This window comes from Phyllostomus discolor, chromosome 14 (assembly GCF_004126475.2).
Source record: "Phyllostomus discolor isolate MPI-MPIP mPhyDis1 chromosome 14, mPhyDis1.pri.v3, whole genome shotgun sequence".
Classification (NCBI taxonomy): domain Eukaryota; kingdom Metazoa; phylum Chordata; class Mammalia; order Chiroptera; family Phyllostomidae; genus Phyllostomus; species Phyllostomus discolor.
The window spans coordinates 45,030,761-45,048,543 of NC_040916.2; the positions used below are offsets into that span (position 1 = coordinate 45,030,761).

Sequence of the window (17,783 nt, forward strand, 5' to 3'; positions counted from 1 at the left end):
TGCCGGTGGCGTCCTGCGGGAGCGGGTTTTTAAGGACTTTCGGCCGAGCCGGGGCTGCGGGGCAGAGGGCCTGGGGGAGGGGCGTGGCGCGCGCAGCAGAGCCCCTCGTTCTAACGACCCAGTGGCCCGGCGGAGAGTGGAAGGCAGAGGAAGTAGGAGTCCCGGCCTCCCTTTGAGCCCCACACGGTCCAGCTCCATGGTCCCCGCCGCCGGCGCGCTGCTCTGGGCCCTGCTGCTGAGTCTGGGGCCCCCAGCGGCGGCGGGGGCCCAAGGCCTGACTTCAGCTGGGACGCAGCGGGTCAGTTTCCGCTCGGGAGGCACGATGACCCGCAGATACCGGACCACCCCCCGCACCGGCATTCCCCCGAAGAGGAAGGTAATAATGGAGGATGATGAGGATGACGTCGTGGCCAATGCTGACCGCTTGGCCGGCCCCGCTGCTGCGGAGCTCTTGGCCAGTACGGTGTCCACGGACATCAGCAGGTTGCGTTCGTGGGAGCGAGGTGGGGATGGGTCTTTGGAGGAAGGGGTTATGATTAATGCCCAAAAGAATAACAGTGACTTAGGGGTCGCCAGTACGATATCCAGCACTACAACGAAGTTCACCTCGAGGTTTGCAGCGAACATCCAGGATCCAGAATACAGGCTGACCACAAGCCTGCAGCCCTCCACCTGGAGATCTGAGAACCCCCAGCACCCACCCGTCTCGGACACCAGCCTGACCCGGTGGCCCACAGCAGGGTCCACCCCCAGACCCCGGATCTCAACCACAGTCATGCCTCCTCCCGAAGACCTGAGGCTGGTGCTGATGCCCTGGGGCCCGTGGCACTGCCACTGCAAGTCGGGCACCATGAGCCGGACCCGCGCCGGGAGGCTGCAGGGCCTTTCAGGGCGCCTTCGAGTAGGGGCACTGAGCCAGCTCCGTACAGAGCACCGTCCTTGCACCTACCATCAATGTCGCTGTGATCGGCATCTTGAGGAGTGCCCGCTGGACTCGGACCCCTGTTCTGACGGCAGCTGCAGCCGTGGGACGACCATCACCACCACCACCACCACCGCCACCATGGAGCCCCTCAGCGCCCGACTGAGACCCAGCCCCCTGCACTTGGTCAGCCCCAGCCCGGCTCTCCTGTTTTGGAGGCAGGTCAGGACCGGGCTGGAGGATATTTGGAACAGCCTCTCTTCAGTGTTCACCAAGATGCAACCAGTAAGTGTTTGGTGATGAACCAGGATCTTTGATGATGGATCTGAGAAAGTCCCCATAGCCAAAGCCCTGTCACTAAACCCAGTGTGCTTGCATGAACTGCTATGTTTTGTTACAGATTCATAATATTCATTGGTTTCTTCACATTATTGTTGCCCATGGATTCCACCTGTGTTATATCTTGAACAACTGGTTGGTTTTTAGGCAACATGAATTATTGGTCATCAGATGGTAATTGACCAAATGGTTAAGATTGTAGATAGGTAAAGAATTTTTTTTTTTACTGGTGTGGTTTTTATTTTATTTTAATTGTTCAAGTACAGTGTTCTGAACCCTTATGAAGAATTCTTGATGCACAGATAATTAATGGACATAATTGAGGTCTTGCTATGTGCACTTTACCGGGATCTGTCCTCCACCAACCCTGAGGTATTATTATCCTCACTTTACAGATAAAGAAATCAGGGTTTACAGAGCTACTAAGTGGCAGTCACAGCAGGATTTAAAGGAGTGCCAGGTTTGACACCAGTGCCAATGCTCTTAACCACCATCCCCAAGAACGCTCCTGGGATTATTCCCAGCAACCTAAGAATTCCCAAGGAAGGACAGTCCTCTGCTTTACCAAAGAGCTACCAAATGCTCTGGTTGACCCAATCAAATATTTTCAATCGATAGGATGACAGGACCTTTGAGGAAAGGGGAAGGATGATAAAATGTGTACACAGTCATTTTCCCAGTTTGTTTTTGTCTTCTCCATGTGTCCAATGCCCTTATTCAATATATATATTTTTTAAGATTTTATTTATTTATTTTTTTTTAGAGAGGGAAGGGAGGGGGAGAGAGAGAGAGAGAGAGAGAGAGAGAGAGAGAAACATCAATGTGTGGTTGCTGGGGGTTATGGCCTGCAACCCAGGAATGTACCCTGGCTGGGAATCGAACCTGGGACACTTTGGTTCCCAGCCCGTGCTCAATCCACTGAGCTACGCCAGCCAGGGCCCTTATTCAATATTTTTAAAAAAGCATCAACAGGGGGCAGTAGTGTTGAGTGAATGAGGGTTTGTGGGGAGGGAGATGAAGAAAGGAAAAAAGAACTAGATGTCATTATAATATTTCCCCTTTTCTCTGTTTTGTTTCCTTACTCAGATAGACAGAAACCGGAGGTAATGGCCACTTGATCTGCGAGAAGAGGTGTCAGCATCTCAACCCCTCCACCCCTTTCCACCCCGGCCCCCACTGGGTATTTTCAGTACAGAAAAAACATTGTTTGGTCTTGTGTCTTTTTCCAGAGTTATCTGAGGGATAGACCAAAAATCTCGTAAAATGAAAAACTGGGTAGCTAGCAACATCCTCCTTGAGCCCTTCCCATCGCCCAGCATAAAATGTTGTTCATCTTCTTCATTTCCAAAGTTGGTTTTAAACAAGTACTTCTCTCCAAAAACCTCAGATGAGTGCCAAACAGGAGCTGAGCCCTTAGAAGATGATGTGGTCTTGCCTTCCTAATATTCAGTCTTCTTTTCTCCACAGAAAGGGCAGTGGTACAAATCCCAAGTCAGCCACTTTCTAGGAGTTACCGTCATCAGCCAGATCTAGCCCAACATACACCCGTAGTAATTAATTACTCTGTGACTATTTTGCTTAAACTTTTTATTTGAAAAAAAAATGTATTCAGAAGTCCAACAAATTTTCAATATAAATTATGACTCTCAAACCTATTCCCATCACTCTAAATATTGTCAAGTGATGGTAGCATACACACTGGAGAAGGTGGCTAAAGGAGAGAGAGCACCAAAGAAAAGATTGTGTCCAAAGAATCAGCATAAGAATAAGGCCTAAAATCAGGGTGACGAGATTCCAGGAGCTGCCGTCTTTCTACCCTATCTTGTCAACCCTTTAGATCTAGTAAAACCCTCATGCTATTGAGCTACTTAAGGGCAACAGGATGAGCTACTTTCCAGAGCAGCTAGCTAGACTGGAACAGAGTAAACTGGGGATGTATCTCTATGAGCAATCTCAGGCCCTGAAAAACTTCAGGAAATACCTTGAAACTTGAAAAAATTAGAACCTCAGTCACTGTAGATGGAGGCAAACTGCGTGGAGGGTGGAATCAATAGAGCGGATCCTCTGTTCCCACATCCCTGACCCCCCACTACCATCAAGACAGTATGCTTCCTGTTACTGAGCTACTGGGACTCCTGCATTCTGGGCACAGGGCAGGCAGGAGCTCATCAGCTCTGTTCTGCCTTCCTAATCTCCTGGCAAGGAAGGGGCCAGAACAAAAAACACCTGAGAAAACAAAGTGCCTAAAGACCCTGCTCCTCCATTACTTTCCCACCTAAAGCAGACCCTTCGGCCAGGTGAGGAGTGGGACCTGTTCTTCAGACAAAACTCCCTGAGTCTTATTTGTGTCTGATTCCACACACTGAGCACAGAAATAGAGCTTAAAATTTGGGGAGGACAGTGCTGGGGTGTCTATGGCTCTACTGCTTTTCTCTCCCTCCCTTCCCCAATGCCACCACAGCAGGGAACCCCTCCTCCAGAGAGCAAGAAGGCAACAGCATAGTACATGTCCACTACAGAGAAAACCCCTGCAAGCACAAGCGACACAATGAATAAAGAACTGTTTGGATGCCCATTAAGCCTATTTTACAGAGGGTCTAGTTCATCAAGTCTCGGGCTTAAGATGAATAATGGGATGGGGGTAGGGAGAGGACAGAGAAATCACTTAAGAGAAAAATATATTGACTCTAGAGCAGTGGCTCTCAACCTGGGGTGCTTTTGCTCCCTAGGAGGCACTTGGCAACGTCTGGGGACGTTTTTGGTTATCACACTTAGGGTGGGCCAGAGATAACTGCTAGCAATCCTGTGATGCACAGGTCAGTCCCGGACTCCTAAGAATTACCCAGTCCAAAGCATCAAGTGTCTCGATTGACAAACCTTGCTCTATGGGTCTCCCTGCTCCCAGGCTGTGAGAATCTTAAGTTTCCTAAACTCATAGATGATTGTTTTCAATCACCTTCCATCCCTGTTGGTCAGGAAAGAAGTCCACCCTGAGGCATAACTCCTAGTTGGGCTGCATTCTGGGTATCTCTCCAGATCCCTCTCCCTACTCTCACCCGGGCCAGCAGGGAGGTTGGCGGAGCGCAGGCCAGGTCCTCAGGGCTTAATTGGAATACCATCAGGTTAAGATCCATCTCTTAACTCTTCCTCAATGGGAAACAATAAGGTTCTTAGCAGGGATGGTGTTAAGATGTAACAGAGGTAACAGCAGGGTGGGGGTAATTAAGAGAACTCAAATTAAAAATTTAATTTAAAAAAAGGAAAGATACTGGGGAGTTAGCAATGCTACAGAAACAGGGTTAGAGGTCTAACTAGAGAAAAGATGCTGGTATTGGCAAGAGAGATACTGAGGAGCTTGAGCTTCAGGCCTGAGATTGAGAGAGTAGACTCCGCAGAGGTCACCATCCCAGCCCCTGCTTGACAGCTGCTTCAGTTCATTCCAGGAGGAAGGAGGAGGGCAGGGAGGTAGGGAGCTTCTTTAAAAAGCCAGCTTCAGCTTGGTAACCTCGCCCACCTACCATTTAAAGAGTTCCAGGTTAATAGTTTAAAAACAGGTGGCACCCAGACCATCATTCAGGAGAAGGGACCTCATTCCAGGTTTCCAGAAACTCCTATTTCAGATCTGAGAGTGTCCAGAGCTTCAGCGGAGCTCCTCTGGCCAATCAGTAGTCACTTGGTCAGTCCTGCTGCCTTGACCCCATCTCCAGGAGGGGCTCTAGCCAGAGGGAGCAGAGGGAGTCCAGCCCCCAAGCCTTCTGAGGCACTATCAGGCAGATAAAGAAAAGAGGGCCCTGTGGGCACTGGTTCAAGGAAGGATCTGGTGGGGGCAGCATCTCTTCTGGGCTGGGAACAGAGTGGAGACTTCAGACAGCAGAACCTGATTTAAAAAAGAAAAGGAAACAAAACAAACAGATTACCCTCAAAGAAAACCAAGGCCTCAGGGAGAAAGACACCATCAAGTGCAGACTAGTTCCACAGTGTGTTCTTTTCTCTATTTCTGCCTGTACATCTCTTTCTCTTTTCTGGATCCTACATTACTGACTCTCCCAGTCTAGTTCTTCCTTCGATTTCCACTCTTGCAGATGACGGGCGTTCTAAGGCAGGGAGGGCATCAGCAGGTGCTAGAGGTGTTGAGTGGCTTTCTCTAATCACTCACCATTCCTGTTGGAGCTACAAGCCCCTCGAGTTGCTCCAAGGCCTGTCTCGGTTTCCTTTGGATCTCATCTGCTCCTGAACCGCACCCGTCTGTGAAAAAGCACAGGTGAAACCCTCTCCTAAGTCTTCATGCCTCACAGTAAGAGATCTCCCGTGTGTCCCCCAGGGAAGAGGCTGACCCCCATCTCCTTGACAATAAAATCATCTGGAAAGGTTAAAATTAATCAGTATTCTTCCAAGGGAGGTCTCAATGCCTTCCTCCACAGTGGCCTTTGTGAGGATGAGATAAATATTAGTCTTTTACTAATAAGATCCTCTCACAAAGGACCCTATCATAGTTATCTGAGTTTAGCAGTTGGTGAAGAGACTCCTTCATTATCTCCAGGCCCATTTCCCTTATTTCGAGAGAGAAACACAGATGTTATTTAAGACAGAGGTGCTTGGCCTTTTTCCTGCCCCAACATTCCCAACCACAATATGACTTCCTGTGGCACTTCCTGAGACAGCAGTTTTCTGTTTCACCTTCAGGTGACTAGGAGGAAGGATATGATTTTTGGAAAAAGACATATATACCTCCTATCGCAATTACCAACAGCCTGCTAATTGTAAAGATGAGGGAGCTTAGGCCAGAGTGAAAAGGTCAGCCCTGAAATGCCAGGTCCCAGGTTTATGCAACTGGTGACTAGGGCTAATTCTAGCTTCATACTTCCCACCCAGGATTCTGTTCTGTCCCCTGCTTGAACTTTCAAAAAGAGGAACAGTTCTGGGCCACAACCCCATAGCAGCCTGCCCCCGTTCCCTTATTACCATGGCAAGTCCATCTCCAGCCCCCATCTCCCCAGAGCCGATGTGAGTCAGGTGGACAAAATTCATTGGTTCCCCAATCATGGTCCGGTCAATCCGTCTCCTTTTCTTCTTCTGCTTGCAGAAAACAGGGGAGTTATGTCTGAAACCCGCCCCCACTCCTGCAGTCACAGGAGAGGAAGCAAAAAAGAGTCTTGAAAATGACTAAGGGAAGAGCTGAGGGCCTGGTAGGAAAGGGGACATGGTGCTATAACAGGGAAATAAATCACCAGGGAGTGAAAGGCAAGGCTGGGAGAACAAACACGGTGAGGACACAGGCAGGGTGGTGAGGGCAGTGGCCCGCAGAGTGAATGCTGGACCAAGAAAGGACATGTCAAAGTCACCTCTGGCTGATGAGGAAACAATGGGGAAAACTGACAGGTATTAAGCTCCACCTACAACCCTGGCCCAGCTCAGAATGGGCAGGAACAGGAAGTGATAGCTAGGACTATTCGCTTCTCCCATCATCCAGTCCCCTTTGCTTTAGTGCGGACCTGCCTGCCCACAGAAACTACCCTGTCAGAGAGGGAGGTAAGAAGAGCGCTTTTTAGCAGGTTCCAGATCGCGTGTCTACTTCACAGTATACGGTAACTGATTTCTGTGCGTGTTGGGGTGGGGGTGGGGAGACTCACCGGCTGGGGTTTCTCCACCACACAGCAGCCCAGTTTGTGCCAAAATTCACTCATGTTCCCTGATGGTTCCAGTTTCACTCCTCTGCCTGGGGCCCCCACAGGGCTCTCGCTCTGGTGCCTGGACCGCCCACTCCTCGCTCCCTTCAGGTGTAACAACACCCTGGGTTCACTCAGCAGGATGGGTCTAGAGAAAGTAGAGTCCTCGGAAGCCTTAGCTGAGCAGCAAAGGTCAGTGACCCAGACCCTGAGAGACTAGCAGAGCCAGAAGAGGGAAGTGGGCAGGCAGGCACAAGGGTATGTCTTCCTCAGGCTTGGAACCCTGGATGAGCAGAGGGGAGAGAGAGAAGAAAGGTTACTGAGAAATCCCCCCCACCTCGAGAAGCCTCATCCCAGATTCTTGTTTTCCTTTTAAGCCCCTAGTCCTGTACCCAACACTAACCTCCTCCAAATGGAAGAACCCCACAGTCTGACTTTCAGAGAAAGGAAAAGAACCAAAGCACACCACGGGGTTAAGGAGCAGTAGCTGTTGGTACCGAGGGACAGGAAGGGAGCTGGGAGCACTTAGGGTGATAGGAAGGGACCAAAGGATAGTGGCAGAAATGAGCAAAGTTTGGGGGTACTACAAACTCTACCTCCCTTCTCTCTGGGTTTAGGGCAGAAGGGGAGGGGCATTTAAGCGACTTTAAAGAGGAAATGGTGGTTTTTTGTTCTCACAAACAAGGCCTCCACCCTGTCCCTCCCTTTTTCCTAACCTTACCCTGAACACCTACATTTTCTTTAAGACCTTGACTACTTAAGTCCTAGGTGCCTAACTATAGCAGGATGATCCTCAACAAAGACTTTCCTCAGTGAGAAATTTCTTCTCTCTATTCCCTGCCCTTGTTCTTCCTCAGTTCCCTCAACTCCTCCCAAAGACATTTAACAGTTCCTTCACTACTTGACCTTGAGATCTTTCCTTAAGGCCATACACACTCTGCTTCCCCGTGCCCTGTATCACTGCACTCCTGCACGTATACCTGCCTGCAAGTATGAGGCATAGTCGTTTCTCCGTGCATGTGTCTTGTATAGATCATCTGTGTACAGGGTGCAGGGCACGTGCCAGGTACCTTCTGGCCCATGAGAAATCTTTTCCAGCCTCCCCACCCTCTTCACATGTCTTATCGTGCCGCTGCTCTGCGCCTGCCTGCCTGCCTGCCCCCCCCCTCCCCTCATGCTGTGACCTGTCCTCTGCTCTCTCCTCACCACTTCCACCTCCAAGTGTCATCAGCCAACACAAGGAGCCTTCCAATAGCATTAGTGTCCAAGGAAGAACTTTCATTCCTGCCAGTCAGGTAGGGCACACCTGACTTCCCTGAATATTCACCACCACATTTTCCCAGTCCTGTAACACAGGCAACCTCATAGTTTCCAAACAGGGCAGGTTTATAAATACTGCACTTGAGCATGAATATGAATCTCCCCTCCCTCCAGGCCCGGAACCCTGAGGGTCTGGCACCCTAGACTCATCTAAGAGTGGAATTTTTTTTTGTTTGTTTGTTTTAACAGCCTTGAGATGAGATTACACAAACACTGAGATATAGCTCCTAAGGGAGGGAAGGACCCAGGAGTCCGGGCTTTCTCTTACTTCCCTTCCCACCACTAGAGGGGAGGAGTAATGAGACAGGGCGGAAGTCAGAACACAGCTGTCCAGTGAGGGGAGCTGTGGTCAATGGGGAAGTCAGTCACAGGGTTTGTTGTGATGGTGGTGGCAGCCTGTGGTAAGAGTTGGAGGCAGGGGTGGGGGATGATGAAGAAAACAATGAAGAATCAGAGGAAACCCCCAACATCACCAGACAGGCTATACTGAGACTGGACTCTCCCCAGCACCCCTGCTCAAAGCTGAGTGGACAGAAGTGGACGGTGGGAGGGGAGAGAAGAGAAGGGGGGGAGGAGAGAGGGAAAGGGGGCAGTGGAGGGAACAAGGACGTTTCTGTTCCTTTTCCAGGGACCTGGCCAGAACTGAGTGGAGGGAAAGTGTATGTGTGGGACTTGGCATGAAATGACCAAGAATGATGAGAAGTGACCAGGAAATTCCATTCCCTAGGACATAGGACATAAGGGTCACTAAACCTTGGGTGGGGTGGGGGGTGGGGGTCAGAGTGTGGAGAAAACTGGGCAGGGTGAAACTGGGGGTGGGAGAGTGGGGAGAACAAGGCTGGAAAAGTGAGAGTGATTGGCAGCCACTCTCATTCTTTAAAATATCTAGACGTTGGGTTGAGGAAAACACGAAGTCCTGAGCTGGTGAGCCCAGGAAGAGGTATAGAATCTAATGCCCACTATTTCAACCCCGCTGTGAAGGGGAGGGGCTGGGAGAGCAGCAGGAGGTATCAGAATGAAATCACATAAATCCGGAAGCTGACAGCCAAGTAGCTCTGAGAACAAGGACTGCGTCCCAAATAGGAAGGGTGAATTGGAGCTGGGAAAGACACCAAGGTCACACCGGGGCTTAGCCGCTTCAAAACTACTGGGGAGTGAGCAGGAGAAGGGATGGGAGAAAGGTTCCAGGGAGGAAGGATGTGCAGAGGTAGTCCCCCGGTCCCTGGTCTAGCCCCAAACCGGTTTTCCCGGTCCCGCTGCCTGCAGCCCCAAGGCCTCCAACCCGCTGCCTGACAAGCCTTCACAAGAAGCAGCTGGAAAGAAAGAGAAAGAGAAAGAGAAGGAGAAGGAGAATTAAAAGAATGGGGTGGGCAATAAGCCCAGGGCTGCAGCTGGTCCCCTGTGGAGACCTCCAGACATGAAGGGCTACCGAGGCGCTCTAGAGAAGTAGGGACAGACCCCACTTTTCAGGCAAGTGACAGGCACGTACCCCAGCACCCACTGTGCCCTTGACCAGGGAAGGTCTTGTGGGGGCTTAAGATGAAACAGAAATAGGCCCTAAGCTCCCCCTCCCCAGTATGTTCAGTCATTCCAGTCACACAGACTCTATTTCTGCCAACCCCCCAACTCTACGCAGAAATTCTCTGCTCTGCCCAACGCTGAACTAGGATTGGGACCCCTTGGCGAATCTTTAGAATTTGTCACTGTTTTCCGTGGCTACCTAAGTCTCAAATTTAAACCTTCCAAGACCCAGAACGGCTCCACTTGGTCCGGCACACGCCACCACCGAGGTCACGGAGCCTCAGAGGAGACCTTCTCCCTCTCCCACCTCCCCCAACACCCCAAACCCTCCTTTCCCTTCTGTTGCTCGGCGGCCTCACCCTGCGCGCCGCAAGAGCGTTGGATGAGGGCGGTTACTCAAGGGCGCAGCCCTTTTCCCACCGACCCAGGCAGTCCACAGCCCTGGACACCCTCCTCCCCCACCCCCAGCATCCGGTGCAGCGCCCTCGGGCAGGGCAGGCGGGGCGCCCCGGCGCGGGGGCCAGTTCCACGGTCTCACCTGCTTTGCTCCAGCATCAGGGCGCCCGGCTGCAGCTAGTGGGGGGCTCCCGCTCCGTGCCGGCCAGTGTGGGGGTTACCGGACTTGCTCCTCCGCGCGGCGGAGAGCGAGGGCGGGCCGGCAGAGGTGGGGCTGGCCGAGGGCGGAAACGGCGGCGACGCGATTACGAAACCCGTCCGGCTGGGAGGCGAGTGCACAGCTCCCCCCTGGACTGATGCGGCACTGCACGGGGAGGGCCTGGGAGCAGGCCTCGTGAGCCCGCGAGGCCCACCGCCCCTGCTCTGCGCACTGCGGCTGTGGACCCCTCGGTGAGGGCCGGGGACCCAAGCTGAGCCCCCTGGAATTGCAGTTTGCCTTTGCGCACCAGGCATGGGGGGGGGGGGCAAAACGAAACGGACCCCCCAAATTCCTCAGACCCAGCCAAATTCCGAGTTTCTCAGAAGCACCCCCACCATCTACCCCAAATGAAACCGGGCTCGGTTTATTATTTACCCACTGTGAGGATGGGGAGGCTAGTCGGAAGGAGTAGGGTTTGGAGAGAGGGATGGAGAATTTTCCTGAATCTCAAAAACATTTAGTAACCTGAAATCCTTAAACTAGGTAATAAAGGGGCACTCTATTGTTGTCTAGAGTTAAGATTTTAATCCATAAGCCTAAAATCAGAGGACAATTAATTGCTCATTCAATGTACCCTCAGTCAGCATGGGGGTGCTGAAAGAGCTGAGCAATAACTGTGCAGACCAATAAACCTGCGGAGATGCCTTAATCCTGGCTTCCTCCTGAAAGTGTGCTGGAACCTATCCTTTGAATTAGCCGAGTCAGACAGGGAGGGGCGGGGAGTCCTTCCGCCCTTCTTAGGAGGGGCTGCATTGCAGGGGGAGACTGAGCCGACAGACTGTCACTGGAGAGCGAGAGGGAGTGAGAAGACAAAGCCGGCAAAGCCCCCACTGCTGCCGTTCTCTCCAGCCCCGAGCAGGCACCGGGAGCCCCGGGGTCCTCCCTCCATCTTCGGAGCACACTAGTAATTCACTGATAACAGGTAAACTAAACTGAGGGAGGGGGGCAGGGGCTGCAAAGATAAAGACCAGCTGCTTCTGGTTGGGTTGAGGACCCCAAATAAGGATGAGGTTAGGGAAGTTCAAGAGGAGAGCAGGCTCTTCCATAAACAACGGGTAGTTATTTGTTCACCGTTTTACATCTCTTCGCTCACATCTCCATCCATGCCTTATAATCCGGTATACAGACATTAATTTTTAACAGATTACATGTAGTTATTTCTCAGCATTTATCTCCTTATTTCAAGTACCTATTTGCCTATAAATTATTGGCCTGTGTATTTTATCTGCAGTCTAGTTATCTGTATCTTTTTCTCAAGCTATAATTTGTTTTTTGATGAATCTCTAGTCTTACTGTATTGCTTTAGCCTCTATTTCCCTATATTTCCTTTTTTTTTTTTCTGTAGTGTTCTATTGATGAGTCTACCCTCACCCCAGATTTGTCTCCATAGGGAGGGAGTTTGGGGGGAAGGCTATGAGATAATATTGAGATTAATCCTCATCTTTCTTTTAACAGTCTCCTCCCCAACTCAAACCTTTGCTCCAAAGAGGCAGCTTGAGGTTGGAAGGTGGGGGCTTCTGTGCTGAACTACCTGATCCCATATCGAAATTAGTACAGCCCACGGGAGCTAGGTATAGGGGCAGATTCTGGCAAAGAAATGTTTATTCGTAGCTCAGTGGACTAGGTGGGGGAGGACATGACTAATAGAAAAACCTAAGCCCAGGACGAGGCACATATAATGAGATGCCAGAGCACTTCCATTCCCCTCCATCACCACCCCTTGTCCTTCCATTTCATGGCAGCATGACACAGCAAAGCCTGGTCGGGGAGGCCCTGGATTCCCACTGAGGGTCTAGACAAAGAGTATTTGGGCGTGTCTGCGTGGCTCAGAGAGTGTATCTTTTTTAATATATTTGCTAATCAAGCAAATGGGGAGAGAAGAGAAAGCCAGCCGAAGAGACCTCTTGCAAAATTTGGGTACTTGGGAATTAAATTCATGCTGTATTAAATTTTAAACTTCCATTATCAATGTAAAAGGTATTAGCTTCATTTTGTGTGTGTGTGTGTGTGTGTGTGTGTAGTCAATGTTCTTGATTTCATTTTAGAGGCCGTTAATGCTTGTATGAATGCCTTTCTAGAATGCATTTGGTAATCTCTGTACATGACTCTGAGTCATAGCTAAAGGTTTTAGGCCATTCAAATTAATAAATAGTTCATGAAATTTCCCTTAGCTTTTTTAATTGCCAAGAGAAGCTCTGCCAGACACTCAGGGATTGGACAGCTTTGATACATACACTGGCTATAAGAAAAGAAGTCAGTTTGTCAGCTTTTCCCCTTTCTCAGATTCTAACTTGCTCTCTACTGCCTTTTTTTGCGAGTTCAGCATTCAAATTAGGACCACAGGAACAAATAACACCTAACCCACTGGTATCTGCTCTTCAGGAACTAAGAATTCTTGCAAGTTTTGAGAATGTTGGTATAGGATGATATAAAGCTGTAGACAGTTATCTATGTACAACACATCCAAAAAGGACCAGACTGGGAATTATGAGACCTAGGTTCTATCCAGACTGGCTTGGAGGCTTCGCAAGTCACTAGGTAACTTCTAAGGTATTTTCTAGTTTTAAAAACCTATGATGTTTTCTCCTCTTACGATTCTATTTTTTAGTTAGCAGGCCAGTGGTCAATCCACTGAGCCACATCAAGCCAGGACCAATTCTATTTTTTAAAGAGTCTATTATATTTGCCCCATCTTATACTAAGCTCTCACTGGAGAGAGCTGGTCAGGGAGAGGGTATAAAAGAAGTCAGCTATGTGGGCAAGTAACTGGTAACAACATTTGCTTCTTAGGATCTTTATAGCCACAGATGTAAGCCCTGGTTGATTGGTTGATAGTACAACCATTTTTTGTAGCTTTTTTTCTGTGCACATGTCTCTGCAAATTATTGTGGAGATGATCAGCTAAATATTATAGGATGATGACCTCACCTTTCCACCTTGTTCCCACCCTGTCCCAGTCCCCCATCACACTCATAAGCAGCTTCTCTGCTGAGTAATGCTCAGTTCCCAGGGTTTATTTTGGAGCTTGAACCTAACAAGAAAAGAGCAACTCAGAATTTACTTTAAACTTTAAAAACATTGAGTCGACCTACCCACCCCTCCTAAAGCCCTCACATTCACACATAAACATGTTCTAAATTAATGCATTCTTTCCCTACCTTAGTAAAGACATTTCATATTATACAGGTTGATAGGGTTTCTGTAGGGTCCTACTGAAACCTAACACATTCTGGAACTTATTTTAGGCCACTGCTTAGGCATCTCAAGGCCTAATGAGAGCCAATGGAGTGTGTTGGAGGAAGTCCTTTTGAGACGGGGTTCTATTTTTGGAGGTGGTGGAATGTTTTTTCTGCTCCTTTGGGAACATTTCAGCTAATGTTTCTTGCCCCTTCCCTTGGCTAGTAAGCAGTAGGGTGGAGGCTGCAGGGAGGTATAATAGTCATATAACATGGGTGAGATGAGCAGAAAAGGTGATAGAAGTACTCATTAAAGCATGGAAAAGTATCTAATTCTGTTCAAGGATCTCCTTTCAATCTAAACTTTACCTTCCTTACCTGGAGTTTCCAATCCATTTGCTCTCATTATCATCACATATAGTCTAGCATTGTGATCAGAGAAAAGAGAACTGTTAAAGCATAGAAAAAACTTTTTAGCACCTGGGTTTTGTTCTGAGGCAGAGGTAGGCTAGAGAGAAATAGATAAGCCATTAAGGCTTATCTGTGGACTAATTAGGTGGCAGTGACAAGGTGTTCATTGTATTAGTGACGGAAAATTAATCAGCAGCCTTGAATGTCTTTTGTGTACAAAGCCCAGCACTTGTGAAGAAAGTACAAAGTAGACTGGTTTTTACCCTTGGGGATACTCTGTCCCTTGAAGGAGATAAGACTATCCCTATACACATAACAGTGATCTGTAACCCCAGACTGATACAGTCAGGTAAAACTCTACAGGGTGTTAGGGTAAATGCCAGAAGAAATGGATAGTTGGAGCTGAGTAAGTTTTAGGAAGTCCTCCTGGAAGAGGTGAGTTTATAATGGGGCTTAGAAGGCAGGGAGTAAAACAGAAAGCCAAAATGTCATGGAAGCTATTTTCAGAGGTACCTGTAACCTATTAAACCAAAGGCAGGAAGAAGTTCTGTATTTGCAAACATAGTAGGAGTTCAGCCCTGGCTGGTGTGGCTCAGTGGACTGAGCACCAGTCTGTGAGCCAAAGTGTTGTGAGTTCAATTCCTAGTCAGGGCACATGCCTGGGTTGTAGGCCAGGTCCCCTGTTGGGGCCACATGAGAGGCAACCACACATTGATGTTTCCCTCTTTCTACCTCCCTTCCCCTCTCTCTATAAATAAATAAAATCTTAAAAAAAAATAGTTCAGGGGAAAGATTCCCCTGGGACTTGGAGTATTGGAACTTGGGTAGTATTTTAAGATGGAGAGTGGAGAGAGTTAGGCAAGACAGTAATAGGCATCACTACAGCAGAGAATGTGCTACTACTAGGAAGAATAGGGCCAGATCCTGGAAGGCCTTGAAAATCAACCTCAAGATTGACTTGAAGCAGTAGGCAGTAAATAAGTCATTTGTTGGAGAAGTGTGGAAATAGTAGAAAATCCTTTTTCTACTATTAGAAAAGGATTATTCTACTAATAGAAAAAGGATTCCTGAAGAATGTCCTAGGGAGCTTGGGTTATGTACACAGGCAAATGGGTATGTAAAGTTTCTAAGTAAGGAAAGGCAGTGTGCCACAAAGAGTTTGCTATGGCATGAAGACTGACAAACAATTTCTTTCTAGGAAGTTATGAGGGACCCTGTGAGTAGCCAGTACAGCTCTTTTCTTTTCTGGAGGATGCCTATTCCAGAACTGGATCTGTCGGAGTTGGAAAGCCTGGGTCTGTCAGATACGTCCACCTACAAGGTCAAGGACAGCAGCGTTGGCAAAATGACCGGGCAAGCAACTGGAACAGAGCAGGAGAAAAATCCTGAAGGCGATGTCCTCCTTGAGTACAGCACCTTCAACTTCTGGAGAGCTCCCATTGCCAGCATCCACTCCTTTGAATTGGACTTGCTCTAAGCCCAAGATTCCTCTCTCCCACCACTTTGCCCTCATTGTCTTCCCTTTCAAGCCCTTTCCTTTCCATCCTTTTCCCCTATCAATGTTGCTTTCTCTCCTCCACTGTGTTGAGGTGGTGCTGATGAATCTGCCAGAGTTCTGTACTTGTTTGTTTGTTTATTTATTTATTTATGTATTTATTTATTTTTCAGTTTCTCTCAAGAGCCCTCAAGCCACAAAGGGTTCAAGCAATGGAATACTTAGTGACTGGGTCAGGGGGAGTCCTCCTCCTCTCCACCCCATAATAATTCCAGAAAACAGACCTGATGGGGGCACCAGAGAGTAGTACTATAATAGAAGCACTGATACATATATATATTTTTTTTTACCTCATTTTAATCAGCTTTAGAGATTGCTCAAAACTTCCTAATTCCCTGTTCCAGGCCAGTAAACACAAATATTTCTTCAAGGGTTGATGAATACCTTGTAAGTTTTAATTTGAGATTAGCTGCTACAAGACAGTAGGATTCCTAAAAGATTAAGATGATAAGAAACTTGCTTTTTCTGAAATTGGGGGTAAATGTATATAAAACAAGAGGAAATACTATGTCTTGGAAAATGAAAATAGGGGAAAGCCCTGAATTGTTTCAGGAATAGTTATGCTCTCTCAAAAGGATGTTTCTTCTTAAGCCTACTTACTTTATAATTTTGCTCCTAACTGTGGGTTGAAAACTCTGAGGAAAATCACTCAATTTCAAATCTTAAAATGCAATCTCGATGACTATTCATGATAATTTGTAAGGTCTTGATTCTGTTCCTAAAAGGCGTAGGGTTTGGTCCCTAGTACTTTAGACTGGCCCTCCTGCATCTCTCGCTGATACCGACCATTGGGCCTCAGGCACAGTTCTTCAGCTTACCTTGAGACCAGGAAGTGAGCAATCACCTTCTGACCCTACACCCTGTTCCCACTCTTTCCAAAATCTTTGCTGATTTGTGCTGCCATTTACTCATATCTTTAATAAAGACATTCAACCCCAGGACTGCATTCTAGTTTTCTCTCTCCACAGGAACACAGTCTAGAATTTCACAAGTTAGCCTTGTTTTCACATTCAGCTTGTATATTTTTCTCATATTCAACTTTGAGGAAGAATGACTTGAGTAACTTTTATACATTAAAATGACTAACTTTAGGTTGAATGGGTAACAAGGTAAAGGGTGAAATCGACTTAAAATTTTTTAGCTAGAAAGCTGCAATCCACCATTCTTCTGCTTTTCCACTACCAACATATTTGAGGAGGCACCTGTGGCACTATATGTTTCTTATCTCAGCGTAAGTGCCAAAGAAAATAAACGAATTCACCCAAATATGTTATCTGCTTGCTTAAAACTCATTTAAAAATTTTGTACTAACTTACAAGTAGTTGGGGTGCCTACTCTATGAAAGGCACTGGGCCAGACAGTATAAAAGGATGTAAACAACAATGAAACAAGATTTTGACTTCCCTTAGAAAGGGAAGCTATAAATACGGATACAGATGGACAGTACTTGGGTAACATGCTGTAAATAAAGATGACTTGAACGAGATCTAGATAAATTCAGAAAAGGGTAACACGGGAATCTTCTTTGTAGACTTTGAGAGGCTATCAACATTAAAAGCCAAAATCTAATAAAGAATGGCTCAGTGATGTGTCCTTTCCTGTTTTTACTTATTTTTGAAGGACCTCTTTCCTGACTTCTAGCTGTCCTTTAGTCCTGGCATTTGGTGGGTGGAGATGGGACACACCTGTCTAGTAACTAAAATACCTAAAAGGATTTGCAAACTCATGCTCCATCTTCTTCCAGGCCCCCAAATGAATTGCCTCCGTTATTTGTTTCACTGATCCTGCTGACACTCGGGTCTTAGGGTCCTTGCGTTCCGGCTGCAACTGGAAATATGTCAGTCACGCACCAGAGTTCAATTCTTGCGCAGAGCCTGGAACGTCCCAAACTATTTCACCCTAGCTTGAGACAATGAAACAAGATTTCCCTATATAAGCCCGTGGCTGTCCTTCCAAGAAGCAACCACGGCGCAAGACCAGGACCGAATCGCGTCTCTCTTCCGTGGTTCACTTGATTCTTGGCGCCAAAACAAACCATCTGTCCGTCCCCTGCCGGGTCTATACGACACGTAAGACACGTAATCGACAGTCCTCCGCCACGCTAAATAGTCCTGGCTAGTATTTCTAGGATACACGCTTTTTCACTGCAAAAGGACTTCGGTGAATGGCAAATAATCCTCGGAGGTGCATCATCGTTGTGTTCGAATGGAAATGTAGG

General features: G+C 47.9%; 4 protein-coding genes across 5 annotated transcripts in view; 3 read left to right on the forward strand and 1 right to left on the reverse strand.

The window, feature by feature from the left end:
* Positions 1–8: 8 nt before the first annotated feature.
* Positions 9–3,467, forward strand: C14H1orf56 (chromosome 14 C1orf56 homolog). The gene is made up of 2 exons (XM_028502617.2): positions 9–1,207; positions 2,348–3,467. The coding sequence occupies exons 1-2, from the start codon at positions 197–199 to the stop codon at positions 2,366–2,368; spliced, it is 1,032 nt and encodes a 343-aa protein (XP_028358418.1). The 5' UTR covers positions 9–196; the 3' UTR covers positions 2,369–3,467.
* On the reverse strand, positions 2,834–10,460 carry CDC42SE1 (CDC42 small effector 1). Of its 2 annotated transcripts, none has more exons than XM_036015471.1 (5): positions 10,307–10,460; positions 6,892–7,210; positions 6,224–6,334; positions 5,418–5,506; positions 2,834–5,138 (listed from the first exon to the last, which is right to left on the reverse strand). In XM_036015471.1, the coding sequence occupies exons 2-4, from the start codon at positions 6,943–6,945 to the stop codon at positions 5,432–5,434; spliced, it is 240 nt and encodes a 79-aa protein (XP_035871364.1). In that variant the 5' UTR covers positions 6,946–7,210; positions 10,307–10,460; the 3' UTR covers positions 2,834–5,138; positions 5,418–5,431. The 2 variants fall into 2 exon arrangements, with proteins under 2 accessions (XP_035871364.1, XP_035871363.1); XM_036015470.1 differs by having other exon boundaries at positions 6,892–7,075; positions 10,307–10,455.
* A 4,750-nt stretch (positions 10,461–15,210) lies between these two features.
* MLLT11 (MLLT11 transcription factor 7 cofactor) lies at positions 15,211–16,503 on the forward strand. The gene has a single exon (XM_036015472.1). It carries the CDS (start codon positions 15,215–15,217, stop codon positions 15,485–15,487), a length of 273 nt encoding a protein of 90 aa, XP_035871365.1. The 5' UTR covers positions 15,211–15,214; the 3' UTR covers positions 15,488–16,503.
* Positions 16,504–17,660: 1,157 nt separating this feature from the next.
* The window catches only part of GABPB2 (GA binding protein transcription factor subunit beta 2), a 31,379-nt gene continuing 31,256 nt past the window's right edge, over positions 17,661–17,783 (forward strand). The window contains exon 1 of the mRNA XM_036015465.1: positions 17,661–17,778. The gene's annotated coding sequence lies outside the window, so the exon portion shown is untranslated. The remainder of the gene's footprint in view (positions 17,779–17,783) is intronic.

Bases quoted from the DNA above. Each gene is read 5' to 3' on its own strand.
- C14H1orf56 (XM_028502617.2), top strand. From the start codon at position 197: ATGGTCCCCGCCGCCGGCGCGCTGCTCTGGGCCCTGCTGCTGAGTCTG. The intron at 1,208-2,347 runs GTAAGTGTTTGG...TTCCTTACTCAG, and splicing joins TGTTCACCAAGATGCAACCA to ATAGACAGAAACCGGAGGTA.
- CDC42SE1 (XM_036015470.1), bottom strand. The intron at 6,335-6,891 runs GTGAGTCTCCCC...TTCTGCAAGCAG, and splicing joins TGGTGGAGAAACCCCAGCCG to AAGAAGAAAAGGAGACGGAT. The intron at 5,507-6,223 runs GTAATAAGGGAA...GCTTTTTCACAG, and splicing joins CTGGAGATGGACTTGCCATG to ACGGGTGCGGTTCAGGAGCA.
- MLLT11 (XM_036015472.1), top strand. From the start codon at position 15,215: ATGAGGGACCCTGTGAGTAGCCAGTACAGCTCTTTTCTTTTCTGGAGG.